At 35.1% G+C, this 26444-nt stretch overlaps 2 protein-coding genes across 2 annotated transcripts in view; one reads left to right on the forward strand and one right to left on the reverse strand.

The window, feature by feature from the left end:
* Window positions 1-401: 401 nt before the first annotated feature.
* On the reverse strand, window positions 402-4983 carry LOC124494287 (uncharacterized). The gene is made up of 3 exons (XM_047057461.2): window positions 3630-4983; window positions 1363-1382; window positions 402-1291 (listed from the first exon to the last, which is right to left on the reverse strand). The coding sequence occupies exons 1-3, from the start codon at window positions 4410-4412 to the stop codon at window positions 586-588; spliced, it is 1509 nt and encodes a 502-aa protein (XP_046913417.1). The 5' UTR covers window positions 4413-4983; the 3' UTR covers window positions 402-585.
* Window positions 4984-7011: 2028 nt separating this feature from the next.
* Window positions 7012-26444, forward strand: part of LOC124493440 (semaphorin-2A-like) — a 69966-nt gene continuing 50533 nt past the window's right edge. Inside the window, exons 1-2 of the mRNA XM_075732121.1 lie at window positions 7012-7660; window positions 17668-18254. Coding sequence (XP_075588236.1) covers window positions 17831-18254 — 424 coding nt within the window. The 5' untranslated portion in view covers window positions 7012-7660; window positions 17668-17830. The remainder of the gene's footprint in view (window positions 7661-17667; window positions 18255-26444) is intronic.

A 26444-nucleotide genomic window follows, 5' to 3' on the forward strand; every position in this document is an offset into this window, starting at 1 on the left:
ATCACATCTGCAATGGAAGTTGCTACCGATTCCATTTGGAGATCAAGGAAAAACAAAAAAAAAACGATCCATTGGAATTTACCATCATTTATTCTGTTGTTTGAGCCATTTCTCTCGATTGCATTTCTTTCTTGGTGGAAAACAACAGAATGCTGTCTGTGTGTTACATCTGTTCATTGGCCATCGGTCTTTGAATGTTTGACTAGTCGAGATTGTTAATTAAATTGTCGAGCACAACAACGATTCTGTCGAATTCCACATCCCAGAGATTCCATCCCACCCCATCTTCATAACCGTGTGTGTGTGTGTGTGTGTGAGTGCATTTTGTATTAATAATAAACTACCATGTCAAGTTGCCATGGTAGCCATATATCAGTGAACATATCGGAGTGTTGGATGAATTGAATTTGAAAAAAACTTTATTCAATTTTTGAACAAACAAGGGATCATTGTGGTGGATAGATATCATGCATGATTATTATGATTGAATTACATGATGAGGATACGTTCAAGGGACAAAGGTTTGATTTGATGACAAGTTTTGCTAGATGCTGCAAATTGATCATCTGAAATCATCTGAAAGAATCAACGAATGGTCATGACTGAATGTTCCAGTGCTTTACGTCGTAATGTTGCAATGCTCGAATTGCCATTTCGCTGCCATGCTGAATCAGTGCTGGTCGAACAAAGCCAATTATTGCTGATGACCGAAGAGGAGCCTGCACTGCTTGCCGCACCATTGCTGCTACTGTTACCAGGTGAACAAGATGATGTCGTTGTCGTTGTGGCCGATGCTGATGATTGTGATTGCCCAGTTGGGGATTGAGTTTCCGGCGGCTGATTTGGCGTTGGTGGTGAACAATTCATCGAATTCGGTAATGTCGTTGTTGAATAAGGAGCGGTGGCCGCTGCGGCTGTCGCATACTGACTGGTTCCACCAGCAGCGCCGCCCCCATTGTTGAATGATGATGATGAGGGTGGTACTGCTAATGGCGTCGTTGTGGATGGTAGTGGCGGCGGTGGTGGTGGTCGTAACGTATGTCCAATGCTTGAAAGACTATGTGATGACATTCCGGTGGATAGTGTCCATCGTGAATCGATCATGGTGGATGCTGTTACAGTACCACCACCGCTTACCGATCCGAATGCGTTGCACAAAGAATCTGATGCTGAATTTGCATTGGGCGCCATCGTAGCGAATGGATTCATTGACAAACTATGTGTTGTCGGCAATAACGATGTGGCCGCACGGAAAACATTGTTTGTCTTTTTTCGTTTCTTCCATTTGGCTCTGAATCGGATGAATATCATGATGATTAACAATTGAATCAATGATTGACCGTCTAATACTCGGATACCTACCTTCGATTCTGGAACCAGACCTAGAAAAGGAAAGAAAAGAAAAGAAAAGAGAAAAAATTGCTTATTTTCCGTTGTTGTATGAATTTGACATTTTCAATTCAATTATTGTTTTTCTCATTTCAAATCAAACAATTTGTATCAAAATGAGTTGCCTGTTTTGACTTTTTCTTGTGATTTGGATCTAAACAAACAAACAAACAACAACCACCACCACCATAAGCGACTAATTTTCCCGTGGTCGATTCTTTTCAAAAGAACATTAGCTCGACACAACAACGACAAGCGAAAAAGTAGTTTTCCTATTGGATGCACTCTTGGCATCTGACAAAAAGCTTTTAAAAGCTCAATTTAGACGACAAATGTGTGTGTGTGTTTTGGTTATCTATGAGATACGAAGGAGAAATGGAGAAAAGCATAGGGGAGTTTCCATCAATTCTGAGCTTGTGGATGTTGTAGTTGGTTCTGTTTGGTTCTGTTTTCAGAAACAACACGCATTCACAGCAGCACTCACATAGAGAATATAGACTGCAGTTTGGTTCATTTTAGATGATGATGATATTATTTGTATTATTCCCAATGTCCCAGTATACGTGTCGTCTTTTCTCTTTTTCGTTTGACTTTTTTTTCTTTTGCAGCATCCAATCCATCCATCCATCTATCTATTCATTCACTCATTCATCCATTCACAGTTTCATGTAGTGAAAGTGAGAAAGAGAGAAAGTGAGTGAGACACATAGGCTCATTGGGACAGATTATTTTTTAATGGGACAGCAAAACCACATTAATATCGAAAATGCAAAATTGCTGTTAATGTTGTCGTCGTCGATTCGTTTTTGTCGTTTATGTTTGTTGTCTATTTCGCTTTTAGCCAGCCCGTTATTCATTCATTCGTTTTGCACGAGCGAACGTTAACAACATTGAACGCTATGAAACGCGTACACGGAACATAGTCCCAGAAGAATCGGTGTGGCACCGGGAGAGAAAAAAGTGAAAAAGAAATCCCTGGATACCATCTTTGATTCATTTCATATCGATGATATCCATATGGCTCGTTCGCCATTCACACTCGATTCTGATTTCGTTTTCTTACTCGCGCCATTCATGTGATGATCTAGATTCTAGAGTAAGAATGTCTGTTGGGTTTGACTTTGTTTTCAATAATGATGCATTACACTACTGTTAGAGGGAGAGAGAGATGGTTTAATGTTTGATGTGTGATCATTCACATCATCATCATCATCAATATTAACCAACAATGTTTGTATCAGTCAGTGAGTGAATATGAAACACTATGAAACAACACGAAACATGTTGACAATTGTTCATATTTGCCTTACTTGCTCATCACGAATAAGACAAGAGAACAGAATGCAGAATGCAGAATGATGATAAATAATGATTATTAGCTCATAATAACAATAACAATCACCATCATCATCATTATTACTATCATCCAGGGTCGGTGACTTTATCCCGAAACTTAAACCAATCACACACATACTGGTTGGTTGTGAGCAATGAATAACAGTGTTTTTATGGTCATCGTCTATACAGTCTCATTCGATTTCAAGGTAAATTTGTTCAGTCAGTTTCAAACATCATCATCGTTTGAGCTAGGAAAAAAGAATATAAATTCGAATGGCGGCATAAAGTCAAAGCCCAATTACTGTGTGCGTATGTGTGTGTGTGTTTGTGATTAAGGTGCAATGAGAATGTGCATGGCCAACGAATATACGATTTTCTCCCAAGAGAGCTCTATGGTGGCCACATGCATACAGTACTAGTAATATACGGTAATCACATCACCAGTTATTCTCATTGACCACTCACTAGACGACACAACAACAATGAAGCAACAAAAGATTGACTTGAATACTTGGAAATATTTCGACTTTCACTTGCATCAAATCTATCTTTCACTTGTCTATGTCTACACTACTAATTCATTTCATCTCAATTCTGTCTCTCTCTCTGTGTGTGTGTGTGTACCTTACTTGACAAACATCTAAGAATGATCAAATAAAATGAAATTGACCTGGTTGGTGTTCATGTGAGAATTTCTTCTTCTTCTCATCGTCGGTGACAAATGTCTAGACAATCGGTTATAAATGGTTTATGGCCCATTTATAGAAATCGATTCAGACCACACACACTTTGGCTACAAGCAAACAAGCAAACAAACAAATTCATTCTATTCAAATGCACACACGTTAGTAAAATAATAAACCTTTCTGCTTCCAGTTTTTGCACCATTAGTAACACCATACCTGAACACGAGATTCCGTTAGACCGATTCTCATGGCCAATTCTTCTCGCATGAAGATATCGGGATAATGAGTTTTGCCAAAACTTCGTTCCAATTCTTGCAACTGTTGTGGTGTGAATCGTGTACGATGACGTTTCTGTTTTGATTGTTGTTGTTGCTGCTGATGCTGCTGTTGATGATGATGATGTGATGGATGTTGTGGTTGTTGTTGTGGATGGTGATTAAGTTGTTGTTTGTTGGAATGATGATCATGATGATGAGAATCATGTGTATTGCTAGCACCATTGTTGTTGGACTGTAGCAATAGGTCGGCTGTGTTGATTGATGAATTCAATAGATGATGATGGTGTGCATGATGATTATGGTCAACATTATTCACCACCTGATGATGATGATGATGTCCAGGGTGGTGTGAATGTTGTTGCTGCTGTTGATGATGTTGTTGATTAGTTGTTTCGGCGAGCAAATGCAAATGTTGATGATGTGATGGATGATGAAGGTGATGGTGGCCACCACCACCACCATTTCCATGATGCAGTTGGGGCTGATGTTGTTGTTGATGAGGGTGATGATGAGAGTTGAGATTCTGTGATGAATGTGCCATCAATGTCGGGTTGTTTGTTGTTTGATTCTGCAAGCCATTACCGTGGCCACCAAGCAATAAGGTACTACTTGCTGTTGCTGACATTGTGTTCTGGGCACTTTTGACAAGATCTCCATTGGTTTCTTTGGCAGCAGCGGCCGCAGCAACAACTGCTGAGCTTGAATGGAAATTGTTCAACATTGTTGGCCAAAGCGTTTCCCAGAATGCGGCCGGAGTGGACGAACCGGATGAAGAGTTGCCACCACCACTACCACCACCACCGACAACGGTGCCGGTTGAATCGTAAAATTTTGATGATGCCGTGATTGCGGTTTGATTGATGTTTATTGCGATGATTTCACACTAATCAAGAATTATATCTGCATGTATTCATTCATTCGTTGATTCATTTATTGATTTCATATCGCATATTCAACTTCAAAACATGGCTGAACGGATCTATACAAACAACAACAAAACAACAACAAATCAACAACAACAACAACAACAAAGTTAGTTAGCTTATTTTCTTCTTTTTCTCGAGATTTTCAGAGCCGAGTTTCATTCATGCCGTCGTTGTCGTTGAAAATTGGATCAGTTCACATTGGCACTGTGGTTGTGTTTGTATGTATGTTTGTATGTGTTCTATGTAGATTAATTAATTAATCAATTACCTTGATCATCAAAGATTAATAGGAAATGGCTAATGTGAATATATGACTGGTTTGTCTAACAGAGTCTTCTACACTGCTGAATGGATGGATGGCCGAAATCATAGTGATGATGATGATGATATCTCTGTGTGAATGTGTGAATGTGTGTTGTTCATAATAAATAAATAAATACCAAGTCAAGCAACGGGATATTGGTTGATTTTCCTCCATTCCTTCAAACAACCAACCATTGGTTTTGTCGGAACCACTACACCAAAACCAAGTTGGTTCGTTGTCATGAGCAGCGATAACATCCACAACCCTCCTATTCTCAACAGTGAAAGCGCGCGCGAAAAAGAGAAAGAGAGAGAGAGGGCACAACTAATTCGAATGATGATGCTTTTCACATTCACTCTGTCTGTCTGTCTTGGATACTCCCTTAGTGATCAATTATGAATGAACACTTGTGGGTGGTTTTCGTTCACACCATTCCGCCAATCACATTCGTTCATTCGCATATTCTGTTTGTTAGTGTGTGTGTGAGAGAGTGTCGTTTCAGTTTCGAACCTATTACTGAGAATCGGGAGAATCGAATAAAAAATGTGATGACAAAATGCAATATTGGCTGGAAATGTTTTTTCTTTTTTTCTTTCTTTCTTTCGAAACCAGGATTTGCATCCTGACCATAGAATGGTAAAAAAAAATTGTCAAATCTCCAAAATGATCGATAGCGGTGTCAATGGATGGCCATTCTGTTCAACATGGCAAACACGTTCATTCATTCATTCATTCATTTTGTTGCAGCCACAACATTTACATGGTCGAAATCTAAAAAATTAAATAAATTGAAATAAAATTGTCCAAGGTTAAGAGGGATCAAATCGATTTGATCAAACCAACCACCACCACCAGCACATTGAATCAAATTTTATTCCTGTAATAAAATGAATAAAATGAATACTGAGATTGATTTGATCTAAAAAACTGGCTCAATTCACTTGGCTTGATTCGTATGAATGGATGGCCCATATTATTAATTGGCTCATAATGGTTGGTTCTGTGGTCCATATCATTAGCTTGTAATGATCATCATTGTTTGATTTGCCTTTTTGCGTGTATGAACATTAAACACCTTTGACATGATGGAATCACAGAATTTATCGCTTGTTTGCTGTCTAATGTAGTGTAGTCTGGTCTAATTATCTGTTACATTTGGGTTAGTTTTTATTCGTGAAAAATAATTTCTGTTCGAATCACTGGTGAATGAATGTTTGTTTGTTTGTAGAAAATTAATTCGACTCGATAGGAAACAATTCAATTAGGTTCAAACACACGGGAGGCGAAACCGAGACAGCAATGATGTCAAACACCGTTTAATATTACCGTTTATTGTCTGCTTGGTTACGTGTTTGTTCCAAGTCTGTTGCAGCAGGTCGCGTGTCCATCAATGTTTCACAGCGTGATTTAATGTTCACATTGCTCTATGCCAGTCAGTATAACCTTGCCAGATTTGATTCGACCATAACATAGCACGTGTATACACGTATATGTGTGTGTGTGTGTGTGAATCATTAGGTTGATTCGTTGACATTGTCATCGGTATCTTCGTGCCAGCCAGTCATCCAGTCATCCAATCACTCAGTCAGTCAGTCTGTTAATTTGACGTTTTTATTAAAATGTTTCCAATCTGATGGTAGCTAGCACGATTCTTTCCGATCACCGTTCGTTTGCTGTTCGTTGTTGGGTGTGGAGTATTTAAACTTTGATGACACTGATGTTCCATGCGAATCATCATATCAGATTCTAGTCGACTCCTGTGGCTCTCTGTGTGTTCTCGGCCATCAATTAGTTGGATCATCGTCATGTAATCAATGACCTTTCATTTTTCTCATTTTCTTCTTAAAATCAAAATGATCCAATAATTCAAATATACACTACTTAATTGCCATCTATTGGTGAGAACTAAAGTCGAAAGTGAAACGTTGTAATAAACATCTATAGATGGCAGCAACTTTGCTGTTCTATTGCTCGATTCTTTGTCTCGCACACACACTAATGAACAACCGGAATTTTGGCGCTAAATGCGCACGTTCCTGATCATAATGATTTTGATTTTTGTTTTTGTTTTCTTGTCGTCATCAGGGCATATTCACTGCTATCACATGCTTTCCACTTGAACGACTTTGAATTTACGTTGGTTGGGCGCCAAAGTTTCGTGAACTTTCTCTTGGATTACAATTCTGAGCAGACCGAAATTGTTACCGATGCACGACGGTGCCATTCAACCAGCCAACATCCACAACTGATGGTCATGATTGCCATGCGATGTTGATCCATTTGGATCCAATGTGCCAATGTGCGTGCGTGGATTGTTTTCCACATCTTTTACACGATCATCATCATCATCAACAACAACAACATCTAGGAATTGTTCTGTTCAATTCAGTTGGCGTTGGACCATTCACTCATACAGACCAGTCGGGTGTTTGCCATTTGTCCATGAATATGTATGGTCCACCATGTTCAATGTGGTATATGCAAATGTGAAACAGTAACGATTCGATTTACAATCCATATGATGAATGATGATTGTGAGTGCGATGAACAACACCTTTTGCCGCCAAGTGATCAGTGTGTGTGAATTGTAATTATCATTTTTAATCATCATCATCATCATCATGTGTTGTGTGTTTTAATTAAAAAACAACTTTTGGTGTTTTTCATGAATTTGTCACATGTCGTGATTACCATATCACCCAATCATCATATATGTGTTTGTGCTCGATCATCAAAAAGGTATGTGTCAATCTTTGATTGTTGTTGGAATTCCTTTCTAGAATTGATGATAAATTAAATATTTTGTCATTGAAAATTCTCGATTGCTCGCTGTGTTTTTTCTATGATTTATTTTCTCAAACTATTAAATTGGGCGACCTAATGTCATGGATGAAAAAGATGGAGATAGGTTAGCAGCAATCAGAAATGGATCCATTGATGGATGCTCTCTTGGGCAATCATTGCAAACATGTCCAAACCATGATGATGAGAAGGCCGTAAAAAAATTTTTGAGATGTGATCAAAAACCGAGATCTATCGATAAAAAATATCTCTGCATTCTAGGAAGGATCATTTTGCCAAACCAAACCTATCAACCAACCAACCAACCAAGCAAGCAAACAGGCAAATCTACATTTTATTGAGTCTTTTTGTTGGTTTTATACCGTTTCACTCTGGTTTTACTTTGGGCCAGATCGCTCACTTATGATCATCGACATCAATTGTCGATCCCTGTCCAAGTCGTTTGTATCGTTCAAAGCATTTTGTGGCTTTTAATGTATCTTTTTTCCATTCATTCTGAGATTTTTTTCTGTTGTTGCCAAACGATTATGTAGCTGTTTATAGTCGATTTGCTTTGTTAATAATTTATTTTGTCAGTCAAAACGATCAGTTTGGATTGAGAGAGAGAGAGAGAGAAATGTGTGAGAAAACGATGAGCATGAGACATACACACACATCGGTTGGTTATGGAATGATTGCACCAACCAACCACCGAATAGGAAAAGGAAAGATTTTTCACTTCAAGAGTAGGTCTGTAGTTGATCGAGATCAAGTTGTATTTTTTCTTCTTTCGGAAAAAAGAAAAAACAGAGGGGTACTATTTTCGTGTGCGTGTGTGTTGAAGGAAAAGAAATTTGTTTTAATATATTTCCATCATGATGGCAATGGCGTCCGAACATAAAGCAACGATCATCGCTCTTTAAGCTTTTTTCGTTCATTCATCCATTTTTGTGTTTTGGTTGATCGTCGTTCATTTTTCTCCCATTTAGCCCTGTGTGTGTGTGTCTGAAAGAAACGGTTATTTAAATTGCTTGGGGTTTTTTTGCTTTGATGCGAAAAAAATTTGGATTCTTTTTCACTTTGCACAAGTCCAGTAAATCGTATGTTAATGGCCACCGTCTTGAATTGAATTCGGCTCAATTACCGAATTAAAATGTCGATCTAAATTTGCCCATTCACAACTCTGGTTTGATTTTTCTTCTGTCTGTGTCTGTTGTGTGCATTGAGCATATAAACTTTTTAATCGAATGAACAAACATCACACCGTGCAAAAGATTCTTTTCCGGATCCCGGTAGAATTACTTTTCTTTTGTTAGAGTTTAGGGGTCGTTTGTGCTTGTTTAGTTGATTCTTCAATACCGATCTGATCGTTTGGTCAGTTGTTGTTGTTGTTGTTTGATTCGATTGAAAACGGTCCTGTAACTATGGGTTTCCACTTTCTTTGCTTCTCGTTTTTGTGTGTTTAGGTAATAATAATACAACCATGTAGGCGGATGAATGGTTAGTTTCAGGTTCCAGAACAAACGAGAGAGATGGAGAATGATTTTCGTTACATTTTCTCGCTCCACTCAATCAATGACTGTATCCATTCATTCATTCTGTCGTTGTTGTTGATGTTGATGTTCGGATCGAACAACAAGAAAAATTGATTCATCCGTATCGTTTTTGCTTTTGTTGTTGAAATTGGATTGCTTTTTTCCGTTTGTTGGTCGAGTTTCGTTTCGTTTCGTTTCGTAAGTATCCCAAGTAACCAAGAATACATTACTTTACGTTTAGTTTTCTTTACTTTTGATGATGATGATGATGATCTGGGTATAAACAAAAAACAACAACAAGACAGAATCATTGTTGCTGGTTGAAGGATTCTTTCGACTGGAATAAAAGGATCTATTTCACTTTTTTCTTTTATCCAAGGTCCTAGGCCCGATGATCTAGTTTGTTAATTTTTTTTTGCTTTGTTCCATTATTTGAAGTGAAACTTAATTCTTTTAAAAAGTTTAAATTAAACTCACACTCAATGATTGCGTTATTATCATTTCTCAATGATCCAAACAGATACCAATGATGATGAAATGGAGAAAGCACTCGAGAATTGAAATGAAGAAATCTCCCTCTCTCGTGCTTCATTTCCTTTTGAAAAGCACACGCTAATGAAATCTAGAAAAAGCTTCAAAAATCACAAAAAAACATACACTTGAACATAGCCAAAAAGAAAAACCTTCTGAATCGCGTGAGCAACGAATCATCAATCCAAACGAAATGATGATGATGAAAACATCCTCGATTCTCGTTCAGAAATTCTGAATCAGAAAATTCCTTTTTCTTGTCATTGTGAAAATCTCTTTGTTGCATTGGACTCATTGTTCCATTCATAGTCATAGAGAGTTTGTTGATTAATTGCAAACCAAAAGGCCAATTGCACAGACTCGTGAATCATTTGATCATTTGAAAAAGTTTATTTCAATTGAATAATCTGACTTTTCAATTTCAATTTGGCATTTTGATCAGTCCATGATTGGGGTGCAACCTTTGTAACTTTGTATTCGGCATCGATCTTGATGATTATGATAATTGCGAGAATCGAAAATGATTTCATTTTCTACAAATGATCGCTAATTGAATTGGTCGTCATTGAAAATGACTCGGTTCAACCCATTGTGAAACTATTATTTCAATATTCTAAATGAAATAGTTTTCAGACCACTCTCAGACCACCATCATTATCTCTATTTTATCGTGCAAATTAGGTATCACGCCAACTTGAATGGTGTGCTACCCGGGGTATCAACAATTTCAATCTCGCCCCACACATTACTACTAGCGTTGTTGTTGATTTTCGTTTCGTTTCATTACATTTTTCATTCAAATTAACCTCATTGTAAAGAAATCACTACTACTCCTACTACAACAATAACAATGACAACAATGACAACATCATCAAATAGAGTTTCGTTTCGTACAATCAATAATTCAAATGAGGACATTAATTTTTTTTCTTTGTTCACTTTGGTTCCGTTTTTGAATCAGTTTTTGGTTTTACAAAAAACCTTTCTCTCTTTCTCTCTTATTCTTGAGCCAGAACACACACGCACAAATCATAACCATAATAATCATTAATATAATTGTAAAATGACTATGCAGCATTCACCATTTCTGGAACATGTTCTGGTTTATCATAACTCCAAATGGATGGATGGCCAGATATAGTGTGTGTGATTCTGACGTTTTGAAAAAAAAAATTTTCATTTTTCCAGTTTAAAAAAAACAATAGAAAAATGGCTGAAAAAAGTCTGGTTAATGTGATGCATCAATGGACATTAGCATTGCCAATGGGCAAGTCTAAAGTCACGGACTCGGATAGTTTTCATTTTATCAAGATCAAAGTGAGTGGTTGGAATTTTTATTTTTATTTTTTTGAAAATAGAGAAAATGGCTTCGAGCCCGGTGCTAATGCAAAGTTGTGAATATGCCATTTATTTTAATTTACGAGCCAAAATGATGCGGCAGAATGTGACAATTTACCAACTGTGTATGTCATCGTTGATCGATTCCGCCTCGACGTTATCTTGAATTTTTTTTTCACACATTCAAACATTGCAAAGAAAACCACCGGAAAAGTTTGCGGCAATGTTTTAATTGTATTTTCTTAATAACCATGTAACGAAACACAAAACACACACACACACACTACTACTAATTCATTATGATTATTATTACATGGCTGAATCGTTCATTAATATTGTTGTTATTGTTTGTGTTGGTGTTGATGTCATCATTAATATGATACGATCATGGTGATTATAATAAATAATCAAAATGAAAATATGAAAATAAACGACAACACTAGTGCATTGTATGGTTGACACAATATATCAAATCACACTTGGCAATCGAAAAAGAATTTTGCCGATTCCCGAGTTTCGTTGGTTGTTGTTGTTGTTGTTGTTGCTGAAGCGAAAAAGTGTTGTCACAACTCGTGTGACAAATCATTGCCTAAATGTGAGCCGGTCGCTAGTAATGTACTACTGCTGTGTGTGTACTAATAACGACGAGTTAGCATCTCAACAGTACGATTCTTGGCTCCAATCAATCCATCATCATTTTTCACGATACGATACATTGGTTGTTTTTCCATTTATTTAAAATGAAAATTTGTCCGACAAGCTCTGACTACATTCTGTTTGCTTTTTGTATTTCACTCCACTTGTGAGTGCAAAGCAAATATCCATTTCGTTTTAGTTTGCTGTTTGGAAACTGAATCAGGTGCTTTTCAATCAGTTAGGTCGTCCAATGCGAATGAAATAGACGCCGAGCATAGACTTGATTTCATCTGCGTAAATGCGAATGAATAAAAATTTCATGTTTGATTTTTTTTTGCCATTCTTTCTCTCTTGGTGTGAAGCAAAAAAGAAAGAAAAAGGAGTCATAAATGTTCATGTTCATGTTTATTATTATTACCACTATTGCTGGGGCTGTAATATTTTTTATTCTCATGGTGAATAGGTGATGCGAACAAGGGGAATCGCTGTCTTTGTGTTATTGTTTCTCTTGGGTCTCTCTCTCTCTCTCTGTTATTGTTTGTTGATGTTTGTTCTAGTTGTTCAATGTAACGATGATCATGATGATGATATGAGATTATTATTGCCTTCCATATATAACAAAGCGAACAGCAATAAAATATCGAAAATGAATGAATGGGAGAAAAGTTTTTTCATTTCGTTTCCATTCGGTATGTATGTTGGACGAACGGACTTCCGACACATTACATAACTCTTTGGCTACAAAACACTGGCCACATTATAAATGAGATTCATTTCCTCCTTACCTCGATTGTAATTAATATTCGTGTTTCTTTTCATCATCATCGGGATTTATTCCGTTGTCGAATTGAAACAGCAAGTACATTTGTTTGGATTAACTGAATGGCAGAAATGTTTATGAACAACTCGATTCAGTTCATATGCGATCTATCTATCCATATCTGTGTTGAGAAAATCTCTGAATGTCCAGTGAATGTGAAAAAGTTAAATTCAACTTGCAATATGAAGGGGTGGTCATTACATTTTGACATTGATAAAGCGAGAAAAAACATGGTCCACTGTGGTTGAATGCAACAAAAAAAACAGGAAAAAAGCCAAAAAGTTTCAGAATCTAGCCAGAAACCGAAACACAAACACAGAGAGACAGACACAGATGAGATAAGAAAAAATGGCTTGTCCATTGTCGAATGAAATGGAAAATCCGATTTCTTTTACTTTTGTTTTTTTGTTTTGTTATTCTATCACGCCCGTTTGACATCATTCATTAGCCATTTTTGTTGTTTTGTTATAATGGTTTTACACAAAAAGAGTGGGTCAGTTCAGTTGCCATAATTAGTGTTGTTTTATGGTTTAGGTGTGTGCAATCGGGTCCCGATCATTGATGGAAAAATGACGTTTCATAAATAATTGGATATCTCATGTATATTCTGTTCATAGTTCACTAGATCTGAAAATCGCAACAAAAAATGAACACACCAAAGACAAGATGAGACGTTTTTGACAAGCTATGAACCGGAAAAGCAGCCTCGGGCCATTTCCATGGATGCTTGTTATATAGTGAACAGCGAATAGATTTACTTTCAAACTCTCATGAGATGTGATGGTTCTGAACCTTCCGACACTTGCATCCACATGTACCTTTATCAAGTTCCAACAACAACAGAAAAAAAGTTTGATGTGCTGTATAATGATTAGTTGGTATTTTTCTTTCTGGTTCATTGGGATTCCCATTTTCAAACCGACTATGAACATTGATGATGAGATTGATTCAATGATGGTGGTGAGGGAAGAAAAATGCTTGTTTTCAGAAAACCAGAAACGTAAACGTTTTTTCTCCGTTCTGGCATACCTATTAGTAAACATCACAAATACTAATAATAAGCTGTCTTTTTTGTTTTCACTCGACTTTGAATGTTTGTCAATACACGGAAAATGTTGATGGAATATTTTCACTCCAACTAGACAAATGTTACCTGTGGTTTGTAATGTTGTGTTTCAGTGTTGCAAATACATTTATTTGTTTGAGCCAATTCATTCATTCATTCATTCGTTCATTCAATGACAATTTGTTTGATATATTGCTGCTGCAACAACAACAAAAACATCGACACTAATAATAACAACCAACAGTGGTGGTGAATGAATTGAATTGAATTGAATCGAATATTAGATGAATATTGAAACATAACAAACAACAAAAAAAAGAATATAAAACAAGATGCCTGAATAATAATCAACAACAAGAAGCTCTTGAAAATGCACTATACCTCATCGTATCCACTTGGGTCTTTCTTGATCCTAGTTCATTCATTCATTCATTTGATCCAAATATCCCAGGAAATTGTTGCAACGATCCTCCTGTGGTGATTTTAAATTCATTCCATTCTATTAAGTGTGAGTGATAAATGTTTTAAATAAAAATTCAACAACAAAATCGAAACACAACACAACACAACCTTTAGTTTGAAAGTATAAAATTTTCCATTTTCAATTCAAATTGTCTGCTTGGTTCGGTCGATTCGAAATTCCATAGAATTGCTGCTTAAGAATGAAAAGATGATTTAGTGTGCAATTGGGACTCGAATGTTTTCTCACTCTGCTCCAATGTCATCATTCAAATTGCGTTCAGAACAACAACAACAATCGTAATGATTAGCATATGTTAGTCATCAATTTCGACCTTTTCTTTCCACATCCATCAACCGTCATTACCATAAAAGCTATGGAATTCACCTCATTCAAATTCATTTCAATTTTTCCATACTCTCTTCTTGATTAACTTTACATAACATTTTTCCACAATAAACAGTTTTCTAATCAAATTCATTTTGCAATCTGCACAATGTCATTGTGTTTGTGCTGTTTGACTTTTCATCATCGTCATCGTCATAATAATAATAATCATTAATGTCAACATATTGTTTGGATCACCATCATTGAAGGGAATCTTAAAGAATTCTGACTTTTACACTCACACACACAGAGAGAGAGGGAGAAAGAGAAAATCTGGATTTGCAGAATGAAAAACTTTTATCTTTGCTCGTCCAGAACTAGAATAAAACTTTGACATGTTGAGCTTTTGTCTGTCTCTCTGATTGTGTGGTACTGAGACAAAGAAACGAATCTGACAACTAGGTATTGATGATGAATCCCATTCAAAAATGGTGGAAATTGCATTTTCAGTCATTCACTGATTCAGTAATCTAAAAATGAGCATTTGAAAGTCAATTTACACTAATTGTCATTGTCGAAACGATAGCATCGTAGAAAAATGATGAAAATTAATGAACGAGTCAGTAGTTTTGTTTTTATTTATTTAAATTATCCAAAAAAAACACCAACTTTTTTACGGTGTAATAAACAAATTGCTCTCACTCGATAAATGACTGAATGTTTAGAAAATTGAATCAGTGCTAGTTGATACATTGTTTCTCCATTTACAGAGTTAATGTCAACTCTTTTCATTGCAAAACTAAATCGATCGAAAACATTTTTGTTCCATTTTCTCAATTCGAACAAAAAGAAACAAAGTCAATTGATCAGTTGAATAATCACAGAGAGACTTGGAAAGAAATGACTTAATTCAGCAATTTCAGATAACACTAGCCAAAACAAACAATAAACCATCGAGTAGTTCATAATCGACAATGGCATATTCTTGTTCGGTTGCTCCAAAGTTTTTTTTTCTCAGACAAACTCTTGGCGATTTAACAAATCAGATTGTTTTCTCTGATTTGTTGTTGCCGTTGTTCACTCATTGATTGCTTTTCGTCGATCGCATACACACAAGATTGAATCCGTTTATCGAAAAGAAACAATTTCCTCTCAATGACTCTGTATCTGAATCTGAATGACGGTAATGTCGATTCTGTTCTGTTTGGCGCTGTCCTGGTCGATTCTTCCATTATTGTTATTATTATTGCTGTTGTTGGTGAACTGGAAAAACTTTTTCTAATTATTATCATCATCCACATCAAGTTTATAGTAATAATAATAATTCCATTCCATTGTTTCTACAACTTCTCCAACTTTTTTTTTCTAAGCACCATCAAACAAGCAGAATTTCGATTTTCGATTCAACAAGACAAACATACAGTATTTGTTGTATTTTTCTGATCGGATCAAAGTTTTATTATAATGAATCGATTGCCATTTCATTCTCGGTGAATATGGCCCGATGTGATTATCTCACTGTAAAATGGAAAAACAATATTCACAATGAACAAAAATAAAACAAAACATTGTCTAAACAACAACAAATCAGCGATATGAAACATACTCGATCGATGACCTGTTTGTTTTCCAGATGAATGTGCAAATCCTGTTAATTCAATTCCAGTGAGTGTGTGTGTGATATGTGTTGGCAAAGATAATTGCATTATTAATTACATAGATCATCATTGACTGCGATGTATAAATAAACCTTTTATTGTTGTCGTTGTCGTTGATGATGATGATGATGAGAAGAACGAGTCCAGAATTCTCCAAATCCATGGCAGATGCTTTATCAAATTATTAAATAGAATATTCACCTTTCTATGCAGATATGATGATATCATGATTTTCAAAGGAAAAAAGAAATGAAAATCTGGTCGTTGTTGGCTCTGATTGGGTTGACTGGAAATGGCTTTTCTATTATGTATGATTATATAATACACACACACAGAGAGAGAGATATAATTATAATAGATTTTCTATTCTCTCTCTCTCTCTTTCTCATCATAGAACAAACAAACAAATTCAACGGATACATCCATTCTTTAAACATTCACATAAGGTTCCATTATTTGCTTTGCAAACTTCTTTTTTACTCGGTTATTATTATTCTTTGCAAAATTCTCATCATGATCCTACGGCATACATACAGAGAGAGAGAGAGAGAGAGAGAGAGAGAGAGAGAGAGAGAGAGAGAGTAAAGTTAAATTTTGTTCCCTTGTTCTTGTTCTTAAGTATTAGTGAGTCTTAGTCATTTCTTTTTTTCGTTTTTTTCGTTTTTGTTTTCCATGTTGTTGTTGTTGTTGTTATTTGTTTGGAGCAAATAAGATTGAAAATCGATTTATTATTATGATGAAATGATTGAACGCGAGAGTGAAACCTCGTTATTATAGGAAAAATTCATTCATTCATTCAATGATGGTGAATCATCTCGATTGGAATTTTCATTTCTCAGGCATTGCTGAAAATTTACTTGAATTTGCTCGTTGCTAGGTCAGAAAGGGGGATTCATTGAAAAAAAATATAAAGAAAATCCAAAACACCAGAATGAACATCAATCTAGCGATTCCATGAACATCTCTCTTATAGACAAAAATATTATTAAATTATTAAATTCTTGTACTCTCTCCACTCAGAATATGGCCTTTGTTGGTTTCCATTTTCTACTTTTCTCTTTCTCAAACCATCACCAATGAACCAAGAAAATTTACCCATTTTTTTCCAAGCGAATCGTCAAGTTTGCTTTGTTTTGTCGCTTTGTTACATTTTGAGTTTGTGTGTGTGTGTGTGTGCGGTTTCTGGTTATTTCTGGTCGGTTGATATTTTGGTTTCGGTTGATTGAGAAATCGGAAACATGTACAGAAATGGTAGAGAATCGAAAATTTGAATAAACGATTTGCTGCCGAAACAAAATCGAAAATCCCTGTGCATTCTTCCTATCTTGCTGCCTGTAACTATCCATTCGGATTTGTACATTGGTTTTGGCGAAAGAAAAAAAAATGAAAATGAAAAATGAAATTGAACAACGTTAAGCTTGTTCCATCCTAACGATTCACAAAAATGGCATCCAATCATTCATAAACATGACTTTCACTCACTCACTCACTTAGACAGACAAAGTGAATTTATTTACCATTTTTTCTTTTTGTCAAATGTTGTTGATTTGATATTCTATTTGTATGGATTTTTTTCTATTTTTATTATTCAAAGATTCACGAATCCAACATCTCTTCATATTTCCGAATTGCAAATATAACGATTATTCACTTGAACAAACAGCCAATTGAAATGAAATCAATGGTCATTGTCCATAATAATGTTTCCTATTCGAATGGGAAATTGGTCATTTCATTCAAATGATCGAATTTAATGAATGCAAAGTATCCGGAATCTGGAGGTGTTTTTTTCCATTTCTTTATTTGTTCACATCATCATGACCATCATCAAGAAAACGCACACAATGGACAGAGTAGTACCCACGATAATAATAACTGTCATGGTATGGCTGTCAACATTTTGGACATGTCTTGACAATGACAACAGCAATAGTATCATGATCGTGAATGCCATCCTTATCAGCAGCAGTGGAACCAACAACGCCAACACCTATTCCAATGGGAACAAACATAGTGACAACCATAGTGTTAAATATGGCCAAACATCCAACGTGCAATTCAACGCCCATCATCTTCATGTTGATAATGATGAAGAAGAAAACTTTTCTCGCCCAAAATATCAACCTCAGCAGCAAAGAGTTTCCTCATCACATCGACAATCAAATTCAACACTAACAAAAGGTAAGTTTATGCCGTTTTTCTTTTCTTCTCTTTCACTTTCTTTTCGCTTCGCTTGTAGCGAATCTAAGATTTGCCATTCGATTCTTTGATTTTGTGAAAAAAACTTTTCAAATATGATTCTTTCAGTCACACACTGCATGACAGTGAGAAGAATCGGAATTTTCTCAAACTTGTATGTCTATTGTGCCCATACATAAATATTGCCAATACTTTTCAATGTTATGTTTGTACAAAACTATTTACAAACCAAAGTTATTTACATTTGAATTCCCACACACACACACACACACACACACACACACACTGTTTGTCAATTTCTGGATCATGGGCACGGGCACATTGTCTATTTGTTGCCATTGAATTTAGTCTTTGTTTGAATTTTTTTTTGTGTTCAATTTTTTTGCGACTCGACGTGAATTTCGAAATTCACGAATTTGAATTTGAATTTGAATTGATAAGTCGGCAGTTTTTGTCACACACATATCATGCTTTTATTTTGATTCTGAATTCAGCAAAAAAAAAAAAAAAATAGAAAAATAAAATGTATGGCTCCTGGGTTTTTGTTTTCTTGTATTTTTACATGGCTCCTGTCTGATGATGATGGTGTTGTCATCAAATTTAATTAGACTTGTCACACTAGTCAATAGTTGATTACGATGATGATGATGATGATGATGACGCCGTTTGGGAATATTGGGGCGCGACAAAAATCATCAAAAATTATGATTGCTGAATGATTCATAGCCAATTGTGACAGATCGAACAACGTCAATAAACACATTGTCCGTGTTGAATAGTTTTTTGTTATCTTCTCGTTTCATTTTCATTGGAAAAAATGTGGTTCTAAAACCATCAAAACTTGGTTTTCGTGATGTTGGAGTTTGAAAGTTTGTTTTTTCCATTTTCCGAAAAGAAATTCTCACTGTCATTGCCATTCGTAATCTGAATCAAGATGAGTTTTTTTCATATTTTCAACTATTATTTACACAGATTACTTTGGCAATGCTGATGAAAATTGCATTTCCTGGATGTGTATCATCATCATCATCATCATCATTTGATCTATGTTGATTATAATCAGTGGATATAAATGAGTTTCTCTCTCTCTCTCTCTCTTTCCATCATAATCAACATCAGCCAGAATGCTTGAATCAATGATTTTTTTCTCATTCATTCATTCATTCACCTAACCCAAGCAGATAGGACTGACTGACTGTGGGGAAATAGATTTCGATTCATTTTGTTGTTGTTGTTATTAGCTTCATGTACACACTAATTATGGAATGAAATGAATGGAACGGTTGCAAGCTCTAATGGGACATGATACACACTTTATCTCTTTCTCTCAGTGATGCTCCCCATATAAAAATGATGCTGTCTTGAATCATGTTCTTTTGGATTTTTCGGTTTTTTTGTATCGAGTATGGTGTAACTAATTCCTTTTTCTTTCATATTCTGGTCAATGTTACGGGCGTTGATTATAATGATGATGACGTTTTTTTTTGTTTGGCCATTATTTATATTATATCCAAAGCTAAAACGCTAGTAGCGATTTAGCCGTAATGATGATGATGATGATGATGATGATCACCATAAACGTGGTAATAAATAAAATAAGGCTCCATTTCTGTTCATGATTCTCTTTACATTAAAGTAATGCTGTAATTACTGTGTATTTGCAGCAGTTGAATGTTTTCGTTTTAAAACAATGAATCTCACATCTCATCATACAAATCAAACGAACGACATTATGACATCACGACCAATTGATTGCAGTCGTTTGTTAATTACATTAAATGTTTTGAAATGAAATGACATGAAATGTTTACATCACATGGCATTTGATAATTGTTGAAACACATAATCCATCAATGCTACATGGTTGTCATTTATTAATTTTTGATTCAATTTTCAATTTCATAATTTCATAATGGTCACAATGACAGTTGTTTGGTATTGAACATGCAACTAATAAACGATGGGACATTTGTAACCCGAAATAGAAAGGAGGAAAAATGATCAAATTTCCTCAATTCGTTGGTCTGAACGATTCAGTGGTGTCTAGTTTCGAATTTCATTCATTTTCAATCTCATTCATTCTACTACACAGACTACGTGCTAGTTATACAGAATCAGTTTTTTATCTTTCTCATTCATTCAATTTCACCGGGAGTTTCGAATACCAATTCGATCCACATGTTTGTTGTTGTTGTATGTGACATGTTTCTGTTTTGTATGTTTTTTTTTTGTCCTGAAACTTTGTTTCGGATTGTTAATAGGAAAAATGGCAAACACGCACCTTGAATCATCATCATCATCATCATAATAATAATAAGCTTATCGATGGAATCGACATGAAAACACCGCAAAACCAATGTGATGATGATGACAAGCCAGATGTGCCACACCAAACCAACACACAGGAATGTCAGCTACGATAAAAAAGGAATATTTTGTTTCATATCTATGTTGGTGTGTGTGACATCTTGGACTTGTTATTTGCAGAAATTGCACACACACACACACTCACACACACACACACATGGAATCCTAAATTGATTTGACGCCTGTCGGTCGTATGTAACCAAACAAATGATGATGGAATCCCTAATATATGGCTGATTACTTTGTTTCATAAAGTTGTCATTACTAATATATCGATAATAAGTGATCTAGTTTCTCCCATGATGGCCATAAATTGACATTTACATATGCATAACGTATTTATCCGTGCTCGGATGATGATAGAAAAGCCTATTAGTTGTGCCGTACTGCCATCAGATCAATTTGATCTTTTCACTTTAATTATAAATGGTCGGCACCAATTTTGCGAGCCCAGAAAATTTATCGATGGATAATAAGTTTTTCGACAAACACAGCAGCTTTAGTCCGAACTTTTTTCTCACTTTGGGATAATGTTTTATTCTTAACCAGGCCAGCCTTGAGGCTTTCAATATGTGAAAAGCCGAATAGATCCATTCTAGGATCATTAATTAGGTGAGAAAAACACACGCACACACACACACACAGTATGCTAGTAGAGACAATATAAATTTCATTAAAAAAGGCTAAAGTGTCAAAAGTCTCTTTCTCTTTCTCATAACATGTGCGTTAATTTTGTTTTCTATTAATTCATTCATTCATTCATTGAATGTTTCGTTCACGATCGCGATTCTGGATTCCATTCACTTGTTCGTGTACACTGTACAGGAATGCCATTGGTGATGAAAATAAACTTTTTTAGCTTTCGAACGATTTAAGAATTTTTAAACCAGAAATTTTTGTTTTCCGTTCCATGAATTGATGACATATGGAATTTTTTTTTGCTCCGATTCCGATGAACCATAACAATGAGTTTTTTTTTTTGTTTTGTTCAGTTTTTTCAATGGAAATCCATAAAGGAGTAAATGTCCAAACAAACTGTGTGTGTGTGTGTGCCAAATCTAATATAGATTACATTTTCCTTTATTGTGTATGTTTATATTCAGTAGATTAATATCCCATTATATATGGCCATTGAGTTTTGATGTTGTTTACTTCAGTTGACAGTTGCCTGTGATCGAAATAAATGTCATTTTTTGCATCATGATCTCACTGATCATAATGTGTAGACACTGTCTTTTTCTTGTTGTTTGAACTGGATGAAGGAAGTGAAAAGTACATCTCCGAGGCCGGAATATCGATTTTAATCTTTGCTTTCATTTTTTTTTTTTTTTTTTTTTTTTTTTTTTTTTTTTGATTCTCCGCCATCATTCGATTCACAGTCTATGATTAAATAATGATGATGATGCTTAACTGAGAAATAAAAGAGTTAAACCAATTTTAATCGATTTAAAACGCCAGTCGATAGATGGCAGCATTGATCACTATTCTTTTGTAAAAATAAATAATCGACGATCGATCGTTTTCCATCGTTACCATTGTTGATGATTGGCAACTTTGATTTTTTATTTTGCCTTTTTAATAATTTGCTTTCGGCACGATAAATTCTGGTTCCGTATGAATTTCCCGAAACTTTTCATTGATTTGTTCAATAACTGAATAATAGTAGCTAAACACGAAAACTTTGAGAAAGATTGATCAAGTTGATGATGATGATAAATGTCTGTGAAGCAAACGCAAATGTCACTTCATCGAGCAGTGAATCAATGGTGTTTTTTTGTAAACATGATTTGTACACATTCGATGATTTAGTCTAGTTTATCACGAGAAGAATCGAACCGAATACGTCAAGTGACCTGAATGTGTGTGTGTGTGTGTGCTATGGAGAAAACTTTTTTTTGAACAAAATAAAAAATAACCAAGTAACTGAGAAATGAATAAACTGAATTTGTTGTTGATGATTGATGATTCTATGACGGCTTACGAAAATCGATAAATTGAAAATGAATCGTAGTGTTGCATTGATCAGAGAGAAATTTTGAAAATTTCTTCTCATGCAAAGCATAGATTAATTGGCCATCACTTGTGAATCAAGTTTATTCAAAACGTGCTCCCTCTGTTCATGTGTTACAATGTAAATGTTTCAATCACTAATTGAATAATGGTCAAATAAATCAGTTGGTAATAAAATTGAAATTTCATCATTGATTCATTCATGATGATGATGTGACAATCTTGATTCGATTCAATGAAAACAAAAAATGAAAAACTGAAAAACATTCATTAATGATGTTACGATTTTGTTGTAATTATTAAATTAATTAATGAGCTTTTTGTAGCTGAAAAAATTCAATTTTTCCCTTTTCTTCTTCACCATCACCATCGGTATTAGAATTCTTTTCATTTCGTTTCATTCACACAGTCAGTCAGTCAGTCTCCTTATCATCAAACTCAAAGTTCTCATTTGATTTTGTAAGTTGTCGACAATCGAGTGATGTTGTTCGTGTATGACAAGCAGAACCATGTCGTTGACAATAAATGAAGCCTCTGATTGATTACTGTTCGGTGTAAGAGTCAACCAACATGAAATGATGAGAGAAAGAGATGCTTTCTTCTATCTTGATTTATGTCTGACTTGTAGTAACTTTGGTAACGGGTAGTGTTTGATTGAATTTTTTTTCGCCTACCTTTCGATGGTTAGATTTGCTAATTAAAAAAACACACGGCTTCATCATCATCATCATCATCATCCTCATTAATTCAACGATTTTAGTTAATTAAATGGAGCGTATCAATTTCAACGAATTTAAAACACATCCAAACATTGCATTTCACATTTGCATCATCCATCAAGTTGTTGTTCCATTTTCGATGCTATTGATGTGTGTGGGCGCCAATGACATTGTTGAGAAATACAGTTTTGAGAAACCGGGTTTCAATACATTTGCATGGCACCTGATCATCAACATAAATAGTGACACAAAAATGAATCTGTCACACAGACATGTAATGACTGCGCCTACTACTGCTCTTTAAACTTTTCTTTAAACTGGTCATCATCAATAAATTTAATTTTCGCAAGTTGTAATATGTAAGCTTGTACAATGATTACCAGAATCGAATTCAATTCAATTTCCGTTGTGTTGACAAATCACATCACATGAGATTCTCAGAGACTTTTTGTTATGCAGCCAATATATCAATATCGTGAAAGCAAATCTAGCATTTGATAACAACAACAAATATTCAAATGTAAAATACTTGAATGAATGAATTCGATTGCCTTCCTATTCTCTGTTGTCCTGAATTTGGTTTTGTGAATATTTTAAAAAGCATTTCTTTTCCGACTGACGATTGAATTGTTAAAGCGAATGTCTAGTTGCATTAGACAAATCGAACAAAACAAACTGAAAAAAACATTTTCCACTTGGAACATTGCAAACTTTTTTTTCTTACAATTCACTCCTCTTTACAATGACAGTTTTCATTTCATTTCAATATGATCATCATTATCATGCATTGTACACACTCAATTCTTTTTCACTAGATTCGGAGAATTGTATCCGAACCCCAACCGTGTTACAATTGATAACAGTCATACTACATTGCTAAAATCTCTCTCATTCTCCTCATCATAATGGCGACAAACTTATTCTTGTCGGAAATTTTTGTTGTTGTTTTTTGTGCCGACTTAACATTTTATTCGAATGTTCCGAAATGAATCCAGAAAGAGAAATTCGCTTGACAATAATGACATAGTACACCTACAGAATTGTACATCCACATACGATTTATTAAGCTGCTCTGAAGAATCAGATCGACTCAAATTGCACACTCGATTGCTCCTAGAGGCTAATATTGTTTGCTATTTGCTGTGATTCATTCATTCATTCACTTAGTTTATATTACACTCACTGTTCATGACATCATATACCCCTCTCTCGAAATTTTGAGAGACAGTCAATGTCGTTTGTTTGACGGTGATGATGATGGTGAAAACATGGACTTTTCAAATACGACAACAAACCGTTTTTGTTGTTATTGGATTGAACGAGAGAAGAAAATAAAAACTTTTCGTTTAGTAGAAACAACTAGTGCATTCTTCCACTGATGATGATGATGAGCACACAAGTATCATCATCATGTAATGGTGTTTGCATTTCATAAGTTTTTTGAATTTTCCAATTCTCAATTTTTTTTATATTCCTGAAAAGAATTCTTCTCTTGCTGATTGTTATATCATGAAGCGTGAGTGTGTGTGTATGTGTATGTGCTTGACAATTTGAGCCAGATTCATTTTTTGAATGGAAAGCAGAAAAGTAAACCTGGTTCATGTTAATTGGACATGAAAAAAGAAAATTTCCGATTAATCAACGACAAATCGCTTACACGTGCAAGTTTCGATCGTTATTAGTTTTGATGATCCAAAAAAACACACCCACTCGACGGCCATATGGCAAGGACAAGTTTTAACAAAATTTTTCGTTTTTGCTGACGTTTTCGGAACCAGAAAAACCAAACTTTTGATTTCTGCACTGGGTGATCATCATCACTAACTAAAACTTTGGATTTGGTGACTGCGGAAAGATAAAGTTTGATGATTGTAAAGTTTAGTGTTAAAATGAAAGTTTTTTCCACTTGCCAAATTCCAATTCGATTCACACACACAAAACCGATTTAATGGTCGTGGTTGCTTGAATGGATTCGGGAATTAATTTAATTTAATGTCAATACAGTGTGAATTGGGTGAATGCAGCAATTCCATTTCTTCATGCTAATTTCATTTCAATTTGATTCAAAATTTTTTTTTCAGAATAAAATGAAATTGACAAATTCTCAAATTCTGAAATTCAACCTGAACCTTTCTTCTCATGTTTTTTTCATTCAATTCAATTTCAAATCAAGAGAGATTGGTTCCCACTCACACTGAATCTGAAATTTCGGAGAAAAAAAATTGAAATTGAAAAATAAGATGCCAGCACTCTTGGGTGTCACACTAATGATCAAATTCTCCAAGCTTATCTGTAATCATTCCTTTGGCCAAAACAAGACACCTTGGTTACACATACCAAGATCGATCGACTGATAATGCTGTCATCATCTGGACGGATGTTTTGATTTGATTTTCGCTCATTTATTTTTACTGGATTCCAGTCTAATTAAATTTAACTTTTTTCTTATTATTCGAGTCAAAAACCAAAAAATTAAACTGATAAAGACAACCTAACCTGTTTTAAAACAAGTCCAACTCGATCTATAAAGTTTGCATCATTTACAATGTAATAATTGTAGCATTAGAACTGCCAATGTGCCATTCTGAATCAAAAGAATCAAAAGTCGTTGTTGTGTTGGATGTAATGTTGTAAACGAACAAGTTTCCAATTCAATTATGACTTTTTCGGTCCATTATCAGCATCATTTGGTTGTTGTCCAGATGGAACATCTACAACAACAACAAAAGTTTATTCTGCCTGTGTTCTTTCGATAACTAACATTCATTCATGCAATGCAATGTAATACATTCTTTTTTATACATCCAATGGCGACCTAGACAAAACATTCTGGATCAGGTTATCATTGTTTTTGTGTTTTGAACATGGGAGAGAGAGAAAAAAAAGTTTTTCAAAACAAAAGTGATCAATACAGACAAACAAAACAACAACAACAATCGACTAGGCTAGGCAATATGACCATTAAATGGTCAGTTTAAATAGCAAAACTATTGTGATTGTGTCTCTATCTCCCTATCTATTCTATTTTCTTCTTTTTTATTCTCCTCGAACGGAAATCAATCAATACACAGACACA

The sequence above is a fragment of the Dermatophagoides farinae genome, chromosome 6, assembly GCF_024713945.1.
Source record: "Dermatophagoides farinae isolate YC_2012a chromosome 6, ASM2471394v1, whole genome shotgun sequence".
In the NCBI taxonomy this organism is placed as follows: domain Eukaryota; kingdom Metazoa; phylum Arthropoda; class Arachnida; order Sarcoptiformes; family Pyroglyphidae; genus Dermatophagoides; species Dermatophagoides farinae.

Bases quoted from the DNA above. Each gene is read 5' to 3' on its own strand.
- LOC124494287 (XM_047057461.2), bottom strand. From the start codon at position 4,412: ATGTTGAACAATTTCCATTCAAGCTCAGCAGTTGTTGCTGCGGCCGCT. The intron at 1,383-3,629 runs GTATGGTGTTAC...TTCCTTTTCTAG, and splicing joins TAACGGAATCTCGTGTTCAG to GTCTGGTTCCAGAATCGAAG. The intron at 1,292-1,362 runs GTAGGTATCCGA...CATCCGATTCAG, and splicing joins GTCTGGTTCCAGAATCGAAG to AGCCAAATGGAAGAAACGAA.